At 49.7% G+C, this 24,762-nt stretch overlaps 1 protein-coding gene across 1 annotated transcript; it reads left to right on the top strand.

The window, feature by feature from the left end:
- Nucleotides 1-4,858: 4,858 nt before the first annotated feature.
- Nucleotides 4,859-23,207, top strand: ISX (intestine specific homeobox). Its single transcript, XM_068561976.1, is given in 6 exon segments — nucleotides 4,859-4,936; nucleotides 5,604-5,841; nucleotides 19,472-19,623; nucleotides 21,836-21,952; nucleotides 22,781-22,969; nucleotides 22,971-23,207. Coding segments are annotated over 6 exon segments (1,011 nt in total).
- Nucleotides 23,208-24,762: the final 1,555 nt, after the last annotated feature.

A 24,762-nucleotide genomic window follows, 5' to 3' on the forward strand; every position in this document is an offset into this window, starting at 1 on the left:
TGCACATACCTGACCAGAGAGATATGAATCAACTTTAAACCAGGTCCAGCCCCTCTGGTTACCAAATGCAGAAAGGAAAGAGCCTTGTGTTCTGTCCTGTGCACTGAGTATCTCCACTCTCCATTTTAAGGCACCTATAGCATATGCCCAGCCTGCTTGGAAGGACAAGTTCTCATTCCCAAGTAAGGGAACATAAGGACCCGGAAGACTACCGAAGGGCTTTGAATGCTCTCAACAGAATCCAGGGTGAAAAAGAATCAAACAAAAGCTCAAAATGGCAGTTCTAAGCATCTCAGTTCCCCCGAGAGACCACGTCAAATACCAAGTCTCAAGTACAAATAGTGCAAGGACGGGGGTCCACTGAGAACTCCTGATCCTCTCACCAGGCCATCCCATGATGGGCCATCTTTATGTCCTTGTCCCAGTCCCTCAGCCCATATAAAGTAGCCCACAGAATCCCTGATGCACAGAAGTCTAGACCCTGAAAAATTGCTCTGGAGAGAATAGAATGGGAACCCCCCACCTCCAACCTCAAACCTGTCAACCACCAACCCATTGAGGTCTCCATATAGACACTTTTTGGGGAGTTCCTTCTTAAAACTCAGAATTTTGAAATAACTCAAAGAGGCAGCATGGGGGTACAGGGGTCAAACGGGTTAGGATGGGTCATAGAAAGATTGGGTTCAAGCTGGGACTCTGCCTCACTGGTAACTACCAGACAGACCTTGGGCGAGTCCCTTCCCTCATCAGGCTTCAGTCCCTTTGACTGAACAACAGGGAGAGTAACTTCCACTTTCTGTGCAGGCTGCAAACATCAAACACACCAACATGAAGAGGACTTAGGAAATGGCCCAGCTGTGAGCAGTGCAAATACGTTCAAGGGTAAGCAGGAGGGGAGGACCGGAGGAGTGCTGTTTCCTTCCTGCCTTCCTTCCTCTCTTCCTTCTTTCCCCACATCTTAGGAGGGAATTAGTCAACGTGCACGTTGCTGAGGAACAGCTCCCATCCCCAGAACACGTGGTCACGCACCTTTCCGGACACAACATCTCAAAGCAAAACCCACTAGATCTGCCGCACACACACCGCTGCTCATCCCCCCTACAGCGATAAATGACCTGCCTTCTTCCTGCCCAACGGGCCCCTGGATTTATCCAGAAACGGAGCAGCAGGGGGATGAAGGCAGGCGGCCCCGCTGCAGCGTCCCAGGGAGTGAACGGTGAATAATGAGATCCCCATGGCTGGTTCACTCTTTCTGCTAGCGATGGGTTTAAGTGTGAGCACGTGTCACAGTCCTGGCCAAGGGGAATAAAGGAAATCCACTTGGAGGTTTCTGGAGAATGTTTTCCTCCGTGATGAAAAGAGAGAGAAAAGGCCAGTCTTCCCCTGCAGCCTCGGGATGAGTGTGTGAAGCCACGAAGCCTGGAGCTGCAGAGACCATCCCCAGCCACGCGGGGACAAGCTCAAAGACAAAACCAAGGCACTGGGGATGGCAGAGGAGAAAGATGCAAAGTGCCCGCCCTCGGCATTGTTACTGCGCCCAAATGAACCAGCTCTGGAGTCTCCTACCTACAGATATTCTCCTGTGAACTAACAGACCCCTACCGTTTAAGCCTCTTCAAGCTGGGTGTTTGGTTACTTGCAACTGAGCCCATCCTGATACACACTTCCCCCCAGACACCAACACACACAGCCTGTAATTCATCTCTGACTTATTCAAATCCCCGATGGATGCTCCCCTTAACCCTACAGTCGGGTTCATGAACCATCGTTCACAAAAACACCCACGGCTCTGTGTCACCTGTGGGATAAAAGTCAAATCTGAAAAAACTAAAGTACCTTCCCTCACCTGGTCGCTCTCCAGCTCATCATCCGGTTTTGTTTTCTTTATAACGTTGTCACAAACGGAAAATACATCATTGGACATTTATCCATTACCTGTTTATTATCTACTTCCAATGTAAGCTCCATGAAAAGAGGGGGGCTTGTCTGTTTTGATCACAACTCTATTTCCAGTACTGCAATCACAGTCTGGCACATCACTGTGGGTACTTTAAAAATATTTTTAAATTTTTTTATTGAGTTATAGTCGATATACAATATTATATGCTTCATAGTGATTCACAGTTTTTTAAAGTTCTATTCCATTTATAGTTATTATTAAATATTGGCAATATCCCCCGTATGGTATAATATATCCTTATAGCTTATTTATTTTATACATAGTAGTTTGTACCTCTTAATCCCCTTCCCCTATCCTGCCCCTCTCCCCTGCCCTCTCCCCACTGGTAACCGTTAGTTTTTTCTCTATATCTGTGAGCCTGTTTCTTTTTTGTTATATTCACTAGTTAGTTTTATTTTGTAGGTTCCGCATATAAGTGATACTCATACAGTATTTGACTTTCTCTGTCTGATTTATTTTGCTTCACGTACTACCCTCCAAGAACAGCCTTGTTGTTGAAAATGGCAAATGGATGGACATATAAATGAACAGATGGCTCCAACATACCTTTCCAGCGTGTTCTTCCTAAATGCCTCTTCATAAAATAAAATCTCTCTCCCATCAATGAACTAGTAACAGTGCACCATGCAGCCAAGTGTCTTTCCTTGCTTGTGTGTTTTAGGGTAGACTGAGGGAACTTGCGCGACGGCTCTCCTTCTCTCCTTCCTCCGCGTCAAAGCTTTCTTTGATCCAAACAGCTGCACAGAGTTACTCCTCTGAACTCCTCTGCCACTGACCACTGACCACTTTCCACCAAAGTGACCACTTTGCCACTCGCTGGCCTGTCTGCTGCCATCTTCTCCCCTCCCCGACACTCCCCACCCTAGAGTGTGATTCCCTCAGGGCAGGGTCTGTGGCTCATTCATCTGCATCTCTATGTGCCATCTGGTGAGTGGCACATAGTAGATGCTCAAGAAACATCTGTGGGATGAACACACGTGGGAATGCCCAGGCTGTGGCTCACCATGAGGGTGATGGTTTGGAAGGAGAGCAAGTGTCCAGGTCCACACCACAAGGGCTGCTTTCTTACCCTCCGGGGGGCGGGGGGCAGGTGTTGGAGGGCGAGGCTCACCCCAGAGAGAGAGAGAGAATACAAGGAACTCAAATGAGGTGCCGAAAAGAACAGGTGTGACTCTGGAAACTTCTCTCTCTGAGATGTGGTTCTTCATCTGCACGGTGAGAAGTTTGGACCGGATGGTCTCTGGGGATTATGGCAAAGGGAGCAGAGTGTGGGTTTCAGAGCTGGACTCACCTAGGTTTGAGTGCTGCTTCTTCTACGGGTTAGCTGCGTAGCCTTGTAACCCGCCACTCATCTCTCTGGGCGCATCTCCTCAGCTGTAAAATGGCATGAGTGACCGCAGTTGATAGGGCTGTTGGGTGGATTAGATGAGGCAGTGCGTGCACAGCCCCTGGCTCCAGGCCTTCCCTCCCCTCCGCTGCTTCAGCCCCTGGAGTCCCTGTCCTCCCTCCTCACCGGCCACCGCAAGTGTCCATCACACCTTCTCCTCCCCAAGCAGAAGGAGACCCACTCTCCCAATGCAACAACTCCTTTGGCCTCCAACAGGGGGCTTGACTCCTGTGGGACTCTGGCCACCTGACCGTAAAGGAGGCATTTCCCTGTGCACCAACCCAGCTGGGCTACTTTCCTCCTGGCCCAGACGAGAAGTCCCCTTCCCAGCATCTAGACAAGGCCTTATGACTCATTCTGGTCACAGAATATGAACAGAAGTCACTTAACCGCTTCCACTGCTGACGCATTACCATTCCCTCCTCTGCTCTCTCCTCTTCCCTGGAAATCCTGAAGCCCACAGTTGGAGGACGGGTGGCATCACAGTCTGGAAGGAGCCTGGGTTCCCAAAGGGTTGCTCAACTACACTGACTGTGACGTGAGTAAGCAGTGAAGCTCCCAAGATTTGAGCGTTCGCCTGTGACTGCAGCGGTGGCAGTCTCCCCGAGCTGGACCAGACCACCTGAGCCTTCCCAGGGCCACGGCTCCTGAAACAGGACAGGTGCTCTTTGCTCTGACTCGTCCTCCTCAGGGAGTAAGGATCAGCCTTCCCCTTCCCCCTCCCTCTGAGAGAAGGTCTGGATTCTAATGCCCCATTCACTCTCCCAGTCTCTCCCAGGGTATCTGTCACCCTCGTGCAGATGGCACCTTGTGGCCAGCCTGGCACCCTGGAGCTCCCCCAAAGGCCTGCTTAGATGAGACTGTGCCGTGGTCTGGGCCTCAGTTTCCCCACACACCCCATGAGGACCTCAGGAGACCCCTCTCGCTCTGATATTTGCAAGCCCGGGAAAGCACATCTTAGAGGGACTGCCCTCGGCCAACACCAAGCGGACCACACCCTGGCCCAGCCTCCAGCCTACGCGTGACCCATAAACTCTCCCTGCTGAGTAAACACGTTTTATGGGGCCTGGGGACACTTCCTGGCCATGCTGTTCCCACCTTCCCTTGTCCCGCTCCGGCCTGACCAGCTCCCCAGCGCACACCCCCTCGGGACCCCCAATTCCCATCCTTCACTTTCCCTCTGCTTCTTACCCCTTTCCCCCAACACCTGCATCCCCGGCCGTAAAGAGGGTGGAGAGTTGCCTCTCTTATCAGCCGTTTTCTCCTCCTCCCTGGTTACACAGTAATTGGGAACAGAACTCCTGGCAAGGACGGGAGGGTGCCTATCGGCTCCCAGGGAACAGTTTCCTGGACAAAGAGAAAGTGCCCCTTCAGTGCAGTCTCAGGAGGCAAGAGGCATGCAAATAGGAGGGGGGGCAGAAAGGACCCCAAAAGGAAGGGAGAGGCACCCCGGGCCAGGAGCCTATGGAGAGGCTTGTGCAGTGAAGTCAGGGAGAGAACGGAAGAAAGCGATGGTCGGACCAGAGACGCCAGGGGAGATTCAGACACCAGTGCCCAGCGCAGCCCCGTCACAGAGAGCCAGCCTGGCAGTGCTGACCCAGTGACCCCCTTCCAAAGCCTCCATCTGCAGGGCAGCCGAAGCACGGGTACTCTGGAAGGTCTGCTCTGGAGTCTGGGAACAGCGGAAGGAAGAGAAACCCAGGAGGGTTTCTGGGAGCGCCCCTCCAGCTACACTGCGGCCCAGGACTGAGCTGGGCACCTGCGGCTCGCCGGTGGCACTCCAGCCTTCCAGAGGCCTGGCCGGAGCCAGCGGAAAGGGCAAAGGTGGGCACCCCACCTCCAGATCTCCCTGGGCAGGCTCCCTCTTCCTTCCAGCTCTTTGCCATGTTCCCCACTGTCTCCGTGACCTCGGGGTCCCCGGCCTACGCTGGGGATTGTGAAGGTGACCACCCCGGAGAAGACTCGCTGCAGTAGGACTGAACCCAGTTTGGCAATAGTGACTCCCTCGACGTGGAGCTGGCGAGGGCTCTGAGCCCATGGGCACGGGGTTCAGCCCCTTCCGGTGTTCCCGACGTGACCTGCCTCCTTGATCCCAGGGTGTTTTGAGGTGACCCACGGAAGTCCCCATGGAGACATAACCCTGCTTGGATAATCCCACATGAGGGTCCACCTCTGCTCACCTTCTTGATTCTGGGAGCTTCGGGAAAGGAAGGACGCCACCCTCCACCGGCATAGGCCCCTCTGTCCCCCTTGCAGCTGCCCGCGGAGGGTGCCAAGGCGGGCCCGGCTCTCCATGGGGGGATGGAGAGGAAGAGCTCCGGGTGCTGTGGGGCCCCAAAGAAGCGGGGCCTGTCCTTCTCCATCGAGGAGATCTTAAAGAGGCCGGCTGAGAGGAGTGATGCGGTCAGGCCGGAAGGGGCAGGTGGGCAGGGCACCGGGCAAGCAGCAGCTGCAGACTCCCGGCCGGAGAGACCCCCGCAGGACCAGCCCCAGGGTAAGTGTCTTCTGGCCATTTCTCATCTGCTCCGGGGTCTCCAAGACCCAGCTGCACTCAGGCAGAGAGAAAGGTGCTCCACATCAACAGAAGAGAAGCCTTCAGAATTCAAAGAGATGTTAGGCACTGGGCTGGTAGCCTTAAATACTTTTCTACCCAGCCCGGGACTGGGGCTGTTCCAATTGTGGACCAAGGCTCGGTTCATTGCAGGATGCAGGGACCTGGGGCTTGTTCCTGTAACCAGGCCACAGCTGAGAGCTATCATTTATTTATTCAGCATTTACAATGTGGTCGGCACTGTCCCGGAGGCTGTGCATGTCTCTTCCTTAACTTCAGTAGAAAAGCATAATTATCATAACTTGACAGATGTGGAAACTCATCTGTAAAGAGAAGAGGTGGGTGATGCCCCCAGGTCACAAAGCAGAGGACCCGACACCCAGCCGCCCCCAAACACCTGCTGGCTCTGTCGTGTTCTTTCCCTTCGTAAGCAGAGTTCAGCCTGCACGGCCTCTAGTGGCTGAAGCTCTGTCCCGGACCTGCCCACCCTGATCACACCCCAAGCCAGTGCCCACCCCAGGACTTGCCCCCAAATAACAATGACCAGATCCCAGGCCCCTGCTTGAGAGCCAGCTTGAGGAGGGCTGGAGGAGGGCACATACACGCTAAGAGTCAGGAGTCAGCAGTCAGTGTCACCTCTCCCCCGGCCTGCTGAGCCACCTCGGCAAAGTGCCTTTCCACTCTGGCCTCAGCTTCGTCCTCGGTGAGACGGCTGAGTGACGGAGGAAATGGAGCTGGTGATGCCTCGAGGGTCCACTGGAGTCTGATAGGAGACGAGCCTGGAGTATCTCACAAAAGGGTCCCAGTCCTCTTTCCTTTCCACCCCTTTAATCCAAGGAAAGGAAGCTCAGGGGGGCCCGTGATGTCTTCTCCTACCAAGCATGGAGCTCCAATCCCTCCACCAAGTCACCAAGTCTCCCAAGATGGGGATTGTGCTCAGAGGCGGGCCAAGGGAAAGACCCTGGCGGGCAACACGTCCCCGGGGAGCTGGCAGCTTTCCCAGTAGCTCAGCCTATCAACAGGAAAGGGCCCCAGCTTGATTTTGAGAAGTTCATTAATATCTTCCAGTGAATTGAATGAGCAACGAGCATTCACAGAAACCACTCTTCTAAGGGTCTAACCAGAGCCTCCCCTGCTGCAGCTACATAAAATCCATGTCTGTCCTCTCTGCCGTGGAGAAAGAGGGAGATCTAATTTCCCCTCCCAGAGCAGCTTCCCTTCTCCTAGCCTGACACTGGCTGATGGCAAAAAGGAGGCCGGTCATTCTAAACCTCCCCTGAAGCTGCTGGCATGTTTCATGCCAGCTATCCCGCTGGACCCAGAGGAGACCCCCCAGCAAGTGCTTACGAAAATAGCAGTCATAAGATTGGACGGTACTCCACGGCTCTCATGGCAATCTCACGGCCGTTGTTCTATCCATCTGTCACAATTGTGAGCCCTACCTTAGAGCTGATGAAATCAAGAAGACAAATCACCTGCAAAAACCGCAGAGTAGGTAGCATTAGAATTGAACCCTGGTGGTTTGAGACCATCCACTCTAGATTATTCCTGAATGTGGCCTAAGTCCATCCGTCTCCCCGCTGGGCTGGAATTCAGCATGTCCAAGACTCGTAAGGGTCGCCGTGGTGGTTTTCAAGATGACTTTGAGGGGCAGGCAGACAAAGATTTTTTTTTTTTAACATCTTTATTGGAGTATAATTGCTTCACAGTGTTGTGTTAGTTTCTGCTGTATAACAAAGTGAATCAGCTATACATACACATATATCCCCATGTCCCCTCCCTCTTGCGTCTCCCTCCCACCCTCCCTATCCCACCCCTCTAGGTGGTCACAAAGCACAGAGCTGATCTCCCTGTGCTATGCGGCTGCTTCCCACTAGCTATCTATGTTACATTTGGTAGTGTATATATGTCCATGCCACTCTCTCACTTCGTCCCAGCTTACCCTTCCCACTCCCCATGTCCTCAAGTCCATTCTCTACATCTGCATCTTCATTCCTGTCTACAAAGATTATTTATGTCAATCATTCTGTAATGATTTCTACACTAACCTTCTATTTATGACACATGATACCATTTACCCATTTATGGTCATGATGTGAGGTTTTCTTTTAAAATAAATGTATTTATTTAGGTAAAACAAAACAAAAGTCTGTTTAAATGTGAAGTAAATAATAATGCAGGTGAGATGCCAGCTTGTCAGCAACTACAAAGGTAACTTGCACAAACTGCAAAGAGCTGGATTCTGTGAGATGCTAGGCTGGGCAGGGAGGGCAGAAAGCTGGGGTTCCAGAAACCTGGCCTCTAAGACCTGGTCTGGCACCGATGCACTGGAGGACCTCAGGCAAGCTGCTCCCCTGGCTGGGCCTTCCTTTCCTCATCTGGAACACGAAAGAACAGAGCTAGAACATTCCTAAGGGCCCTCCCCGCTCCGACATGCCATGACCGATTCCACAAGGAGCTGCTTGCGCAAAAGCCTCGGTGGTGTCACTCGTGGGCATTTTCCATGGCAGAAGCTTCCACCCTGCAGAGGGGTGTCCGTGCCAGGCAGGGCAGGACCTACTCATCACCTCCACCTCTCACTGCCCCCCAGAAGGCCCCACCCCCACCAGTGCTGGTGGCCCAGCTGATGCCTTTCCACCTCTGTCCTGTTCCCCACCAAACACACACACACACAACACAGATACACACACACACACACACACACACACACACACACAGCATGCAGGAGCCCTCAGGGAATGGGCAACAGGACAGAAGAGGTGCATCCAGGGCCCTCCCCTGACCCAATAATAACAACAGAGGAATAAACACCTCTTTGTCTCCACTTAAAGGGCTTCACAGAGGGGCTCCTGGAGGTTGACTGGCAAGCGTTACCTCCGGATCCCAGCCCCCTAGGGAGCTCGTGAAGATGCAGCATTCCAGGCCTGGCCCCTAAGACTCTGCCTCTAGTCTAGGGTGGAGCCCAGGAATCTATTCTAGCGCGCTCTCCCAAGTGAGTCTGACGCAGGTGGTCCAAGGACCATTTTTTTGAGAAGGCTGAAGTCCAGAGAGGCAAACTGGCTTGTTCGGTGCTACAGAGCAATACGTGCCAGAGCCGGGGCCAGGTCAGTGATCCAGACCAAGGCCAGTGCTGGGCCTCCCTCATTTCTCATGGCAGGGACCCAGGTCCCTCCCCACAGCTTCCCACTCTCACAGGGACCCTCATAATCTAAGGCTTGGACCTTCCCCAGCCTCAGTGGAAAAATCCAAGAGGGTCTCTCAATTTGAAGGGATGCTAAGCCCAGCTGCCCTCTCACTCCTCCTGAGAGAGGAAAGCCCCCCCAGAGTTCGGGGAGCCTCAAAGTCCAGGGAGACCCAGTCAGGAGGAAGTCACTTTGTACTGGAGGATCAGACCCCGGAAAGAAAGAGGTCATCTCTGCACCTGTCCCACTGATGACCCTCTGCAGGGAAATTGCGAGTCCCGGGGGGGAAAGGAGAGAGGAAGATGGGCAAAGAAGGGACCACTTCAGTGGGTAAACCAGTGTGGATCTCCTGGCCTGGGAGGGACACAGATATCTTCCCTTGTCCATTCACGGGCCATTCAGTCCCTCAGTGAATCACTGCTGAGTGCTTACCCTGGGCCAGGCTGCAGGCTGGGGAGGCAAAGGTGAATAAAACCAGAAGTAGTGGCCACCCACCTGGAGCAGAAGTGGGGTCAGCTATGAGAGTCCTGGCAACACCACCTTGGGGCGGTGCTGGCTTCTGCCCCTCTTATCTGGTGGGGGTGGCCGGGGGCACCGTGGAATTCTTGAGACTGGAAGAATATCTTCTTGCAGTGGTCAGCAGCGTTTCTACAAAGGGCCACGCGTTAAGTTTTGATAGCTAGATGGTCTCTGTGGCAATTACTCAACTCTACCATCACAGCTGAAAAGGAGACAAGGTATAAATGAACGCGTATGTTTATCTTCCAATAAAACTTTATTTACAATAACAGGCAGAGGGCCAGATCTGGCCTCAGGCTGTAGTTCATCAACCCCTAACCCACTGGTGTGACATTCAAAGTCCTTCACAGACTGGCCCTGCTGATCTCCAGCTTCCTCCCCCATCACGGCCTCCTGCCCCTCACCTTCCAGGCACACGGACCATCTCTCCCACTTCAATCTTTCTTGCCCTTTCAATGCCTCCAGGCTTTGCCCTTTAGAAGCCTCTGCGCCCCTCCCCCTTCTTCTTCCTCCTTTTCCTCTTCTTTCCCCCATCCTCCCCCTCTGTCTGAGCTTCCTGTGGCCATTGTACCAAATTACCACGAACTGAATGGCTTAAAACAACAGAAATTTATTATCTTAGAATTTCAGAACCAGAATTCCAAAACCAAGGTGTTGGTAGGGTTGATTCCTTCCAGAGGCCCTGAGGGAAAACCTGCTCGATGGCTCTCTCCCAGCTTCCAGCGGTTGCTGACACCTCTGGGTCTGTGTGGATTCCTCCTCTCTTTTCTCTCATAAGGACACCTGCCATTGGATTTAGGGCCCACCCTAAATCCAGGAGAATCACATCTCAAGATCCTTAGCCTAATCATATTTGCAAAGACCCTATTTCCACATAAGGTCACATTCACAGGGACCAGGGGTTAGAACTTAGACATTTCTTCTTGAGGGGAACACAGCTCAACCCGCTCCACCTTTCCTCACTTCTTCGTCCCCCTCATTTTCCTCTTTCCCCCCTCTCTTCCCTGTCCCCTTCCTCTTTCTTTTCTCTTCCTCCCCCTCCTCTCCCTCCTTCCCCTCCCCTTCCTCCTCAGCCCCCAGCTGCCTAGAACTAAAGGCAGTGGCTCTGCTCTGCTCTGGGCCCTGGGAGAGGGAGCCCTGGCTCAGGGCTGGGGCCAAGCCTTCTTCTCGCTGTTCCTCTTCTTCTCTCCCACTCTTCCATGCTGGGGTGATGGTTTCTTATTCCTTATGACTCCTCATAGGTCACTTTCAGTCCCCATATATAGAACTCTCAAAGTTCCTTTTTTCCTTTCTTTTAATCAATGCTTGTTGCTACAGAGGTTTACTCCTCCAAATACTCCTTGTACTGTGGCAGTTGTTAATCATTTTTTGGCCAGAAATGGCTCTTCTCCCTGTTTACAGGGCCTGGGGCTTTGGATACCTCTAATCTGGGTGCTCTGCATACCTGCACTTGGGCTGGCCTTCTGTATGTATTTTCACAGAGATAAGAGCTAGTTAACTTCTTCCTCAGTTCTCGGCGGGAAGGGTAACTGAATATGGATTCCCGCATTGAATAGAAACAAGTTCTGTGACACTTTCTGTGTCACATCAGGAAACATCCTCTAGCTTCACAGCTTGTGTTGTCTGTCTGTTCCCCTGCATTGTCACAAGTATAGAATGGAAAGGAATAAGGGCAGGAGGGAAGCAAACACACACACACACATACACACACACACACACACACACACACACACAACTTCTCAGTGAGGAAAACAGTTATAACTGTTTAAATATGATGGCACCTTGAAAGCACATGTAATCAGCCCATGTTCCAGTACCCTGTGCCCAAATCCAAGCACACCGTCTCGAGAGCCACACTGTAACAACACAGAGAAACATACAAACCTGACAAAGTGCTTTGAGAATGCAGAGGAGAGAGCAACAAACTGCTTGAAGGAAGGCTTCAGAAGGAGGTGGCATCTGAGATAGCAGTCAGGCAGAGGAGGGGAGAGAGTATGCCAGGCAGAGGGAAGCAGGTGAAGCAGCCCAGAGGAATAAAAAGGAATATTCCTTTTGAGAAACAAAGAAACTCAGGGTGGCTGGAGTTGAGAAATCATGGACCAATGTCGGCGGAGATGAGAGGAATGAGGTAGGCTGAGGTGACGTGTGCCAAGCCAAGCACCTTGGCCTTTATCTATGTCCATCAGCATCTTTAAAACCTACGTTTGGGGAATTTCAGGCTTCCGCTGAGACGCACAGTCAGAGAGACCTTGGATGAATGGGGGACGGAGCAGGCTACACTTTGGTGCCCTCACAAGGTGTCAAGAGAGGAGCCCTCCTGCTATTTGTTTTGTAGCATTCCCGCACAAAATCCTTTAAACAAAGGTACAACTTCTATTTTAAAAAGAAAAAAAACATATGAAAATGAAAAGTGTGGTAGAGTATGAGGGGACATATATGCTGAGAGCCGTATATAAAAAATATTATGAAAGGGAGACCATACATGTGGAAAATAACCATCTTCACACTGCTGAGGGGCGGATGGGCACTGACCCAGTCACCCCTGGGAACAGGGCGCAAATCCGTGGCTGGTGAGCTTTCCAATGGTCTCTCAGCTGTTTCTTTTAGCAATTTCTTTATCCTCATCTCTTTCCACTCTAGCTGTATTCTCTGGGTTGTTGTTTATTTATACAAGTAATCCACGTTTATTATAGAAAAATTAAAAATACAGATAAACAGAAAGAAGATAAAAGAAAACGTAGCTATAACTCTACCATCTCCTGTCCAGTAGTAAGTACCATTAACACTTTGACACATGGATACATAAAGATTGAGAGAGATTTTTTTTGTACAAATATGGAGGCTGGTTTCTTGCACACTGAAATTTAGCACTCTTTACTTATCGATTAAAAAAAAAAAAAATCCGTTGTGTTTCCACATGGAGATTCACAACAGACCTTGGAGAGAAGGAAATCTTTGACTGATTTGGGTTTTGATGGATGAGTAAGAGTTTACTAGGCAAAGAAGGAGGACAGGCTTGCAGATGTAGGGGGTAGAGTGAGCAAGTCCCTGGAGGATAAAAAGGCATGGCCAATTTGGGGAATCTAGAAGCGATCAGGTGGAACAGAGATAATGGAAGTGATGATTGGGCAGAAAGCAGGTGACCCTGGAAAGGGGGGAGCCTGAAGAGCTTGAATGCTGGGCCAAGGAGTGTGCCTTGCACGCTGTGGGCACAGGGAACTGTAGAAGTCCAGGACCACACCCGGAGGGAAGAGGCCAGAGCATCTCTGCCCTGGGAGGCACCTGCCTGCACCCCACCTGTCCTGTTCAGGTGTCCTCAGCCTGCAGGAGGGCCCCCAAGGGAGCCTGGATCTCCATCCTGCCCAACCCGCTGCCTTGGGAAGACAAGGACAAGGCCCGTTTCCGGAGTCTTAGCCCAGCTGCAATGCCCCCGGGGCCTTAGCTGAGCGGCTAAGGCCAATTAGCAGACCTCAGAGAAGGAGCAATCAGGGAAGGGAGCCATGCACGGAAAAACATCAGTTTATAATTAGGTGGCCTAATCACCTGTGTAAATTGTGTATTTCTTATGATCAATGTGCTAAACATCTCAGGTTTAATTAAGTTCTGCTGACTCGTTCTCTTTGAAGACCCACTGAAGTGTGATTCACAGCTCCAACAATTAATAACCGGGTGAGGAGCAACTTGAAAGGGGCGGCAGTTCCCTGCCCCCTTCCCCATGATGAAGAATCATCCCATGCAATGGGTGCTCCATCCATGAACTGGTACTTCCAGCTTCCTGTTTAATGAGGTTCCTTCTGGTTCCAAAATTCTACCTGCAGAGTCCTGTGTCCTGCCTTCTTCTCTGTTCCACATTCCATTTATGCTGTTCTGCCTTCCCTCACCTGCTTCATCTCTCTTGTCACCTACTGTGGTCTGTAACCCAAGCATCAGGCTTCCTGGCCCCTTCACTCCTTTCCTACAGCAGCCTCTTCCTGCATTTGATGGGAAAACTGAAGTGTTGACCTTCATACTTCCTGAGCCAACCCCTCAGATTCTGCTCTTCCCCATCCTCCCCGCCCTGTGGACCATGGGCAGGTCATTCTGCCCTGAGTCACCACCCGGAGCTCCAGGGCACCATCCTCTCCACTGGACATGCTCCTTCTCCCCAGGCACCAGCAGAGAGATGGGCCTGGGCCAGTCTTCCCGTCCTCTCACTTTCCCTGTACTTCCAGTTTTCCCAACACCATCAAAGTCAGCTCTATGACTGACGGATACTCTCCTTCCTAGACATATGTGGCAATTAGAGGAAACTGCAACACAAGAAGAAACTTAAAGTGAGACCCAGAATATGACTTTTTCAAGAACCCAATGAGAAAACCTGTAAGGTAGCACTATCCAATAGAACTTTCTCTGATAATGGAAATGTTCTATATCTGTGCTGTCCAATATGGTAGCCACTGGCCACATGTGGCTATTGACCTATGGCTAGTGTGACTAAGGAACTGTATTCTTTATTTTATTTTAACAGCCATAGGTAGATAGTGGCTACCATATTGAACAAGGCAGACCTAAGGAGTTAAACTTTCAACAAGGTCCAGCCTTAGATCCTAACCTTGTTTCCCTAGCTCCAGGTTCAAGTCTATCTGTCTCCCAAAATGGCTCTTCTGGTGGGGTGTCACTAGTCATATTTCAGGGACCCCCACTCACTGGGGATGATCTCAACTCCAGGACCCCTCTCCCTACCACTCCTTTTTATAGTTCTCCAATTTAGGGATATTCAGTCTCAAATAACAGCCCAAGAAGAGTTGTATGGGGATAATCAGTGTTTGACTATTGACACCCCAAGAACCCATGCTCAGTCTTAGGGGAGGGGCTTTGGCCCTTGAGTCCTGCAGGCCGGTCCCCTTGGGGCTAAGCCTCCATCTCGCCAACCATGTGAATTTTAGACACCTTTCTTCACAGGAGAAGTCACTACAGCTGTTGGGCACATACACATAGACCCCATAACCATCATTATCATCATCTCTCAAGAATAAACATTTATCCTGAGAATGTATAGTTCAAAGCTAATGAGAATAATATTTTTCTTACTGGCCCATAACTTGCCAAGCAGCCCCTCCCCAATTATTTTGCAGGGTAGGGTTCAGATCTTTTCCTCTTCACCTTATCTCCAAATTATGCCCTTCTGGTCCTACAGGAAATATGGGAAAGCCATATATATCTTAATAGCTGCTCCCTTAATTACACAAATGGAAACTTGAAATAATCATTTTATTAAGGAATCTATACTTAGTCATGAGCCCTTGTTTGCCTAATTTTCCTTCTGGGGAAAAAGGAGGAGATAGCTTATTTCTATTACAATCTACATTCTGTTTCTAATCCTCTGTTCTCCACATTGCTTACTTTCCTGTATTCCGGTTTGGCACCCTACGTTTTCTGTTCAGTATCCTCTATTCCAAAGCTCTGTATTCCCAGAAGAATCCCAGATCCGTGCTGTCCTTGACCTCAGTTTTCCCGTCCAGCCTGGAATCTTCCATTCTGTGAAATTTTTTAGCAATTTTCTATAGAACTGCACTGTATCACTAATATCATCTAAAATGCTGACCTCGTGAATGAATGGATGAATGAATGAGATACTGTCAGCATGGCTTGCCATTTCTCTCTACATCAGTTCTGGCTGGGTTTGGCTCTATCCCTTAAGTACACCACCAGCTCTAAACATAGAATAAATATCTCTTTTTTTTTAATTTAAAAGGTAGGGTGGACTTGAGGAGGGAAAAGGGGATAGAGAAGGAGAGAAATCAGATCACATCAGCTGGTTCAAAATCCAACAGCTTACTCTAGAGGGTAATCATGTTTGAAACCTCACTGTCCGGGACTCCCAAGAAGCTTCCAAGAGTCAGAAAAATGAGTAAAAGTACTTTGAGGGGATAAAAAAATGGACTAACAAAAATGAGAGGTAGTCAGGAGGGGTGAGACCAAAGGCAGACTATGAAATGCACTTGTTGATTCTCAGAGATGCAGGAGCAATTCAGCCAGGAGAGTTACCCTCAGCAGAAATCTCTCCTCTCTGGCCCTCTCCTTTCGCCCACCAGGCAAGCCCAAGGCCAGGCCTTTTAAGCCATTCAGCCTCCAACTGAAGAGAAAAAGAATTACAGAATGTCAGGACCTTAGCGACTTGATCATTCAAACCCTCTCTCCTCCCCCATTTCTACAGATGGGGAGACTGAGGCCCAGAGAGTAAATGAAACATGGCCCAAGCTGTAGACTGGAGCCAGGAACAGAGCTCAGGGCTTCTGACATCCAGCTTCGTGGGTTTTCTACTGTCCAACGATAGCAGGATGGATAATAAACGCACACACACACAAAAGTTAATTGATCTCTTCAGCTGCTAAACCATCACAAGTGAAATCCATTTTTCACTGTGTCTACTCCAGCTCATAGTTTGTGGTGGTTTTACCTCTTTTGGGGGGAAAAAGAAAGTGGACTGAGTGGAAGTAAGGAGACCTCAACAAGAGTTTAGATCCCCACCCCTCCTTTCCAGCTAATTCTGCTCTCTCCTGACCTGTGACATCTGACAGTGCACAAGAGTCCAGACAAATCATTCCGCGTTGTTTCTTGTGACAGTGTCTTATCTGCCGAATGGGTTGAGAAGAGAGCCTAAATTTCACCTTTATTCATTTAGAGCAAATACTTATGAAGCTCCCAATAGGTGCCAGTTACTCAGCAAGTCCAATGTATAGTCCCTGACCTCCAGGAGCTCACAGTGGAGAGTGACACAGAGACACAGAGAGACAGAGAACAGCAGGCTGCTTTCCCCAGAGGGTTTGAGTCTTGCCAATATGCGTGAGGGATGCCAGGACAGGACGTACCTAGATTCACCATCATTTTCTGAGAGCAGACTTTTCTTACAGGAGTGAGAAAGAAATCAGGAGCCATGGTGGTCAACTAGAATGGTAGGAATTGGCCCCAAAAGTGAAGGTGATCTGGGGTGGGGGTGGGGGGGTGTACCTTTCCTACTATTCCTAAAATTGCATCATGTGGTCTTTGTTGCAAGTCAGACTAGAATTGTAACCCTGGCCTCAGAAGTCCATGGTCAGGGAGACAAACCTGCCCCACCTGGTTTGGTGCTTCCTCCAATGTTGACCGTCCCTTGGTTCCATCAGGAGGTACAGCAAGGCTGGTTGAATCTCCATCCTCCCTACTCTCCTAGCTTCTCTCGCCCTTCTCCAGAGCAGCTTTCCAAATCCCTTCTTCATTCCTCCAGCCTCTAACCCCTCCCACCTCCTTCACTCTCTGCTGATGACCTGAGCTCCCGTTGTCCTGTCCTGAACAACTCAATGCCAGGTTTAGTGAGCACCTCTGACCAGCCTGCCCCGCAGCCCTGCTCCATCGAGCAGCCACCAAAGCCCTCACTCTTCTTCCTCAGTTTCTCCTCCTGAGAGTCTTTAGATATATGCTCCAGGCTGCACTCCAGACTTTTCCCCGACCTCCCTCTAGCCTTTTTCGAAACTTCTCGACATAAATGTTCTTCTTTTCCTCACTGCCTTGACTTCATCCCAACCACTCACACCTCAATCCAATTTAATACAACATATACTTGTTGAAGTTCCTACCCAGTATCAGAGACACTGTATTTAGTGTGTTTGTGGATAACACAAAATTGTTCTTTTTCGCTTGGCTCTGACCATCCTAATTCGACCCAAGTAGTCTTCCTGTGGACCTCAATGACGTCCTAAATGCCAAATTCGGGACCACATGCCTCACAAATCCATGTTGGAACAAGGCAAGCTAAATATACACACACACAGGCCAAGGTCAGGGTCTAGCACTATACCTGGTACTTAATAGGTGTTGAATAAACACACTGATTGTTTCTTATTTTTCTTCCCCTTCATCCTCTCGAATTTAAAGTCTGTGATCACTCCTTTCTTTCCAAACCTCTCTTCCCCCACGTTTTCTATGAAATTTTGTGGATCTGAGCTCCCTCTGTCTTAGGTAGGGTTCCCCCAAAAATAGACTGAGAGAGAGATTGGCTGGAGAGATTACATGATGTTATACTGTTAATTTGTTTTAAATCCCTGGGACCACATGAACATGGTCTCTCCAGCTGTCAACTGCAATATTTCGTCCACATCCCAGCAAACCTTTCTGAAGATGTGCACAGTTGTTACGTCCTGCAATTCCCCTCCCCTTCTCTCCTCTGCCCACTGCCCCAGGGCCCTTGCTGCCCCTATTCTGTGGGAACTGCTAACGTTAAGGTCCTCATGCAGCCAGGTTCAAGGACCCCCTTTCTGTCCTCATTGCAATTAATCCAGTCACAGCATGGACACAGCTGAGCCTTCTTTCTTAAAAGAGTTTCTTCACTAGGTGTCTATGTCACTGCACTTGTCGCCTACCACAGAGACCTGTTCTTGGCCTCCCGCATTGATTTCTCCTGGGTCCCTCGTTGGCTCCTGAACCTCTAAATGGTGGATGGACCCAGGCTCACTCCTAGACCCTCCACTTTTCTCGTACTGCCTAAGTGATCTCACCCACTCTCATGAGATCAAAGGCCAAATATACGCTGATGAGTCCCAAATGTAAACCTCAGTGCCGAGATCCCCTTTGAGCTCCAAACACATAAGCATCTGCCTATTTGATCATTTGCTTTGAATAGCCAACAGGCATCTCAAATTTAACACGTCCAAACTGAATACCTGATTTCCCGTCTCTCTCTCACAAACATCCACACATACACACACACACACACACACACACACACGGGCACGCAGGCCTAGCTTCATGGGCCTGTGTGTGACCAGTGTAGTCGCACAGGGCCCTGCGCTCAGAAGGAGGCCTGGCACTTGTGGGTTAAAGCTCATGGTCACCCTCTTGAAATTCTTAATGATTTTATGTCTGAATCTGTGTTTCGTAAGCGCAATCCAGTGGAACCACGAAGCACGTACCAGGGGCCTGGAGCCTCAGCTCAGGCTCAGGGCCCCTCTCACAGCCTCCCTGCTTCCCTGGGATGGGCTCTCAGCCACTTGTTTCCCCGCCCCTACCCAGTGACTGCTGCCTCCTCTGTTGTCTGTGTTGGGGGTATTGGGGAGGGAAGAGCACGGATGTGAGAAGGGTCAAGGTCAGGCACAGGCACCCTGGCACCAAGTTGAAGGGTGGGCCCTGTGAGGGTCCACACTCATGCTATTAGTATCCCTGTGCCCAAGGGAGCAGGGCCTTAAGTAGCAAATAAAAATCCACCCTGACAAGTCAAGAGAGAGAGAGGAAGAAAGGAAAAAGCTTTCTTTCTGAACCCACATTTTCCTTTTGCACTAGGACCCCACCTATGATGCAGCGGCCCTGAGTGGGCATGAGACTAGTCAAGTGGTTGGAAACAAGAGTGTCAGGGGCTGACTGCTGTGCTTTTTCTGTAAAGGGCTGGATGGTAATTATTTTAGCTTTTGCAGTCTCTGTTTCGACGACTCAACTCTGCCATATAGAGTCGCCTATGGCTGCCCAAAGCAGCCATAGACAATACATAAACCCGTGGGTCAGGCTGTGTTCCAATAAAACTTTATTTCTAAAAACAGACAGTGGACCAGATGTGGCCCCCAAGTTGTGGTTTACCATTCCTTGTTACAGACAAGGGAAATTTGTTTGAAGGCATCTGAGCAGCAGAAAGGACAATCAAAGAAGTTTCTAGAAGGTCATCTTGGCCACACTGTCCAGGATGGATGGAAGAGGGGGGTCAGCCTAGGAGCAGAGTTTCTAGGAAAGAGAACCTTGTAAAACTCCAAACCTAAGGAGCTAGAGGCCAGGTAGTGGCAACAGGGGTTGAACGGGTAGAACAAGACAGCACAAAAGCTTCACTGAGACCAAGGTCACTAACCCAACTTGGACCCTCTTCCATCCAGAGGAGAGGAAGGGCAAGCGGAGGATCCGAACCACCTTCACCACCGAGCAGCTGCACGAGCTGGAGAAGATCTTCCACTTTACCCACTACCCTGATGTCCACGTCCGCAACCAGCTGGCAGCCAGGATCAACCTCCCAGAAGCTCGGGTACAGGTACAGCTATCCCCGCCCTCGGCCCCCCACCTCAATGCACTTGGGGCCATGGGTAAGATCCCATGTATCCTGCACCCTCTGGTGCTGCCCCATCAGAAATTTTCCATTGGCTTTATCCCATGAGTACAGTTATATTGGCCAAATATCATTTTCCAGGAAATGAGGCCACCATAGTTATAAGACGGTTTCTCACCTCGGGGGATGGACACGGAGGTAGCAGAGATATCTGCTTCCACTCCCTCCTTCTGCGCTTGGCTGTAGCTCCAGAACAACGTTCACCACACAGCCTCATTCACAAAATAAGTCTTGACAATCTAGACCAGGGCTCAACAGACTTTTTCTGTAAGGGACAAGATGCTAATTAAGTTAGGCTTTGGGGGGCCATAACGTCACTGCCACAACTATTCAACTCTACCCCTGTAGCACAAAAGCAGCCGTAGTTCACAGTATGTAACAAATGAGCATGTTCTAATAAAACTGTACTGGTGAACACTAAAATTTGAATTTTGTATCATTTGCATGTGTTACCAAATATTATTCTCGTTTAGATTTTTTTCCCAACCATTTAAAAATTTGTAAACCATTCTTAGCACAAGGGTTGTACAAATACAGGTAGGAGGCCAGAGATAAGCCCAAGGCTCTAGTTTGCCAACCCCTGACCTAGAACACATGGGCATCACTTTGGAGGCAGCACAGAGAGGTGGCAAGGACCCTCCATGGTCAGAGACCTAATCTGTAATCTGTCATTTTTCCCCCCAAGTGTCTATGGCTTCCTCTGTGGTTAGAGATACAGTAGCCCCTTGTCACTCACTAGAGGTATGCCTCGCCCTCTGCATATCCCCAGTCCTGCAAGAACCGCTCTAGCAAATTCAATTGTTACATGTTGGCACTCTCTCTAAAACAGTTTTCTAAATCACTCTTAATTTTTTCTTAACAAATATGATGGGGGAACTATACTCAATATCTTTTTTTTATAATTTCACTTTTAATGAATAAACAAAAAAGCAATCCTTGAAAAACAGAACAATATAAATTTTTTTATTTTATATTGGAGTATATTTGATCTACAATGTTGTGTTAGTTTCTGGTGTACAGCAAAGTGGTTTAGTTATACATAAACATATATCTATTCTTTTTTCAGATTCTTTTCCCATATAGGTTATTACAGAGTATTGAGTAGAGTTCCCTGTGCTACACAGTAGGCCCTTGTTGATTATCTATTTTATACATAGTAGTGTGTATATGTTAATCACAACCTCCTAATTTATCCCTCCCCCCATCCACCTTTCAATATCTTATAACCTATAATGGAAGAGGATGTTAAAAAAGAATATATATATTTATATGTATATGTATAACTGAATCACTTTGCTGTACATCTGAAACTAACACAACATTGTAAATCAACTATATTTCAATAAAAAAATTTTTTAAAAATATGATGGACTCATTCGAATTCAAAATCTGCTCCAGGGTCCATGTCAACATTCCACCCTTCATTTCACTGGAACCTACTTTTCTTCTGGTGAACGACCGCCCCTGTCTGGACTTCTCCCCTTTTTCTTCCTATTTGAAATCAGTCACCAGCTAGGTGGGTAGCATCTGCATCTAGTGTAAAGCCCAGAATTCAGCATCTGCCTCGGCAGAATGATCAAGTGCAGACAGCAGCATGTCATGGACAATCAGGGCACTTGTGAACACAGGGAACCGCCAACATTCAGCCAACCTATAGATGCCACGGGGCCCAAAGGGGTGGCAAACCGGTGGCCCACCAGCAGGAAAGAACCCAGATGGGTTTTATCTGAGCTGCACGGTATCTTAAATCTCAGCGCTTTCACATAAAAATCAAGATTTCTGCCTTAGAAGTTGAATGAGGTTGCAGCGCTGGCCTCACATTTCCACATGGTGACTGTTGGCTAAAACTGAGAAGCTGCCCCCTTTAGCCCCTGTTCACCGCAGACCCCACCACTCCCAGTTACATGGCACCCAGCTGCGTCACCCCCTCCCATGAGCCCACACCCCTGAAGGTTGTGATCCCGGGTCCCTTCTCCCAAGGCAGATCAGATCCAAAGAAATCCTGGATGCCACGGAGCTTCCTGAACTGTAAAGGGTTGGTCCCTTGGAAGGCGCCGTCATTATGCATTTTGGGGGGAGGAACTAGATGGAGAAAATCCCTTTTGCTTATCTCCATCCTCTCTCGCCTTCATCTCAGATCTGGTTCCAGAATCAGCGAGCCAAGTGGCGGAAGCAGGAGAAGACCAGCAGCCTTGGGGCTTCGCCGCAGCCGAGCGAGGCCGACTTGGCCCCGCCCACAAACCCGGACGTGGTCGTGAGTGGCTGAGGCGGAGGGCGGGGGGCGGTCGCTGGCGGGAGAGGGGGTGTGGCTGGGGACCTCGGGAGCTCAGTAAAAAGTGCAATGGCAATTCTTTTAGAAAGATAGTGGGCACGGATGGTCGGGAAGTCGCTGCCTCTGTCCCCGTGTCCTCCTCCACTGAGTGGCAATCCCACTCCTCTCCCTCCTCCGGGGACCCACGTGTATTACTTATGCAAAACTTCCCAGTTTATAGAGCAGGGTCACCGAGTAAAGGGCGGTGCGTGGAGGTCGAGCCCACCGGCTGGGGAGTCAGGCTGCCCCGGTTCGAATCCCAGCTCTGCGCTTAGCAGCAGCGTGGCCTGGAAGAGTCACTGTGCCCCTCAGAGGACAGTCATAGATTTGATGAGGACGAAACGACCGCTCATCACCTAGGAAATGCTCCCTAAGGATTAGCTGTACACTGACTCAACACAGATTTGGAATGTGTACCAGACGCCAAACAGAGGGGCGGCAGCAGTACACAGAATAGACACTCCTATGGGTAACGGTTTGTACAAAGCCATGAGTGACCCTATGAGGTAAGATTTTTAATGTACCCATTTTTTGCTAATGCAGAAACTCGACTCTGAGAAGCAAAGTGACTTTTCCACAACAAACAGTTGCTGTAAATGTCGGGATGGGGACAAGGTTTCCTGGCCCCCCTGGGCACACACTTCTCCCCAGGTTGGTCCCCCTACCCACTCCGAGCTGCCCTAGAGTAACGGGGAAAGTTTGGGAAGCTGAGGGACAGCCCAGGGTAAAGCTCAGGGCTCACTTCTCTCTCCTGGCCTCTCCTTGTGACAGGGCCCCATGCTGCTGCCCCCTGCACGGCCCAGGCTGGCTCCTCCCATAGGTTGGTATCCACCGGCTCAAGGTCAGCTGGCCTCTGCCTGGCTCCCCACCCGGATCGCCCTCCTCCCATGCCACCCATGGGAGACACAGCCTCTCCCGGGCCCTCTCATCATCCAGCAGACCTGCATCCCTGCACTTTGCTTTTTTTGCACCTCCGCACCCCAAATGGGGCAACATCTGTGCCACTTCCACACAGGGACCAGACATCCTCTCCTTAGTGGAGCTGCTCTCTTCTCCAGGTGAAGGCAGGCGGCGGGAAGGTGCCCAGGTCTCTGGGGGAATCAATCTCACGATCCAAAGACAACCCACAGCCCAGGAAGCCACCCTGAGCTTGTCCCTTGGAAGGTTGCATCGGACTCAGCAGCAAGGTGGCCAATAAAGGAAGCTCTCATCTCTCCTGGCCAGTGTCACCCTCCTGCTTCAGGCGACAGACACTGTGTGAGGTCTCAGGATGATCTCTGGAAGGAAGAGGTCGTCCTCTTGCACCTGTGCTTCCTCTAATTTGCTGTGTGACCTCCAGCCTGTCACTCACCCCCCCTGGGCCTCATGTGTAACACAGGCAGTTGGACAAGGTGACTTCTGAGGGGTCCTTCTGGCCCTTACTTTGGTGAGATGAACTATGGTGAGAACAGAGGCACAGAGGAGAGGAAGGAGAGGTTTGTTCATTCATTCATAAGCGCTCACCTACTGAGCGCTTCACAAATGGAACTGGATATTGACATGAACAGCTGAGGCTCTGTGCCCTGAAGCTCAGTCCAGGTTGGTGGAAGGAATGGTACTGACCTCCCCGTGCAAGCAGAACATTTGCTTAATGACCTTGCAAGAGGCCCACGTCTAACACATTCTGTTTGGCTTTGATATGAATGTCCTAAAGAGGGAAGGAAATATAGAAACATTTCTTTAAAAATTTAAACAGAATTTAGTGTCTTTGGTTATTCTGCTGGCTTGGGGAGGGAATTTGTCATTTCTGGTTTGAATGAAGGGTAAGAGAGTAAGCTCTTTTCAGAGTTTTACTTCCCACGATTTGTGCAAGGGGCCTAGTTAGAAGGCCAGCCTCACTCTACGCTGAAAAGCCTAAGAAAGAGGGAGGGAGAAAGAAACTGGGGTGATTAACTTTTATGGGCTGGGTAATTTCATAGGCTAATGAGTGGAAGGATTATTCCAACTACTTTGGAGAGGGGGTGGGGACTTCCAGGAATTGGGCCACTGCCCACTTTTTGGCCTTCTATGTAATGGCACTGGTGAGAGTCTCGTTTAGCGTATGCTAATGTATTACAATGAGTGTATAATGAGGCTCAAGGTCTACTGGAAGTCGAATCTTCCACCACTTTGGACCTAATTGGTTCTAACCAGTTTATGTCGTATCCTCAACGGCTATCTCATTCTTTTAAAGGTTGTGCCCTGTCCCCTTCCCCCCTGGTTTCAGTATGATCATATAAATATAAAATGAACAAGTGCCAACGTTTTACCTAACTCACTAATTAATGGGGGAACCAGTAAGACATCGTAACAGTTCAAAGGAGAATTCAAAGAACAGACACAAGCAGAGGCAATCAGGAATGCTGAAATGAATTACAAATGGAGACAAAAAGGGTCAATGGCCATAGGGGAGTAATCAGTGGCATCTCCACCAGGCAAAATTCATTTGCATTTCTATAGACAAGTATCATGTGCATTAGTACCAGTTTCCAACAATTATAAAGAGTGGAAAAATAGCTCACAGACAATGAAAGGGGCAGAAATTCTGGAAGAGTGAGCTAGACAGAACAATCTTTTTATGCCTATTTCAAAGTCTTTCACAATTTTTCCTGACCTAAAAGTTACTTAATCTCTCTGGGGATACCAGGACCTGCCTCAGAAGTTAGCTATGAGATTATAGTAGATGATATAGCCAAGTGTTTTGTACTTGTAAAACACCATGCTGTTAGGAAATG

Source organism: Eschrichtius robustus, chromosome 13, assembly GCF_028021215.1.
Source record: "Eschrichtius robustus isolate mEscRob2 chromosome 13, mEscRob2.pri, whole genome shotgun sequence".
NCBI classification, from domain to species: Eukaryota; Metazoa; Chordata; class Mammalia; order Artiodactyla; family Eschrichtiidae; genus Eschrichtius; species Eschrichtius robustus.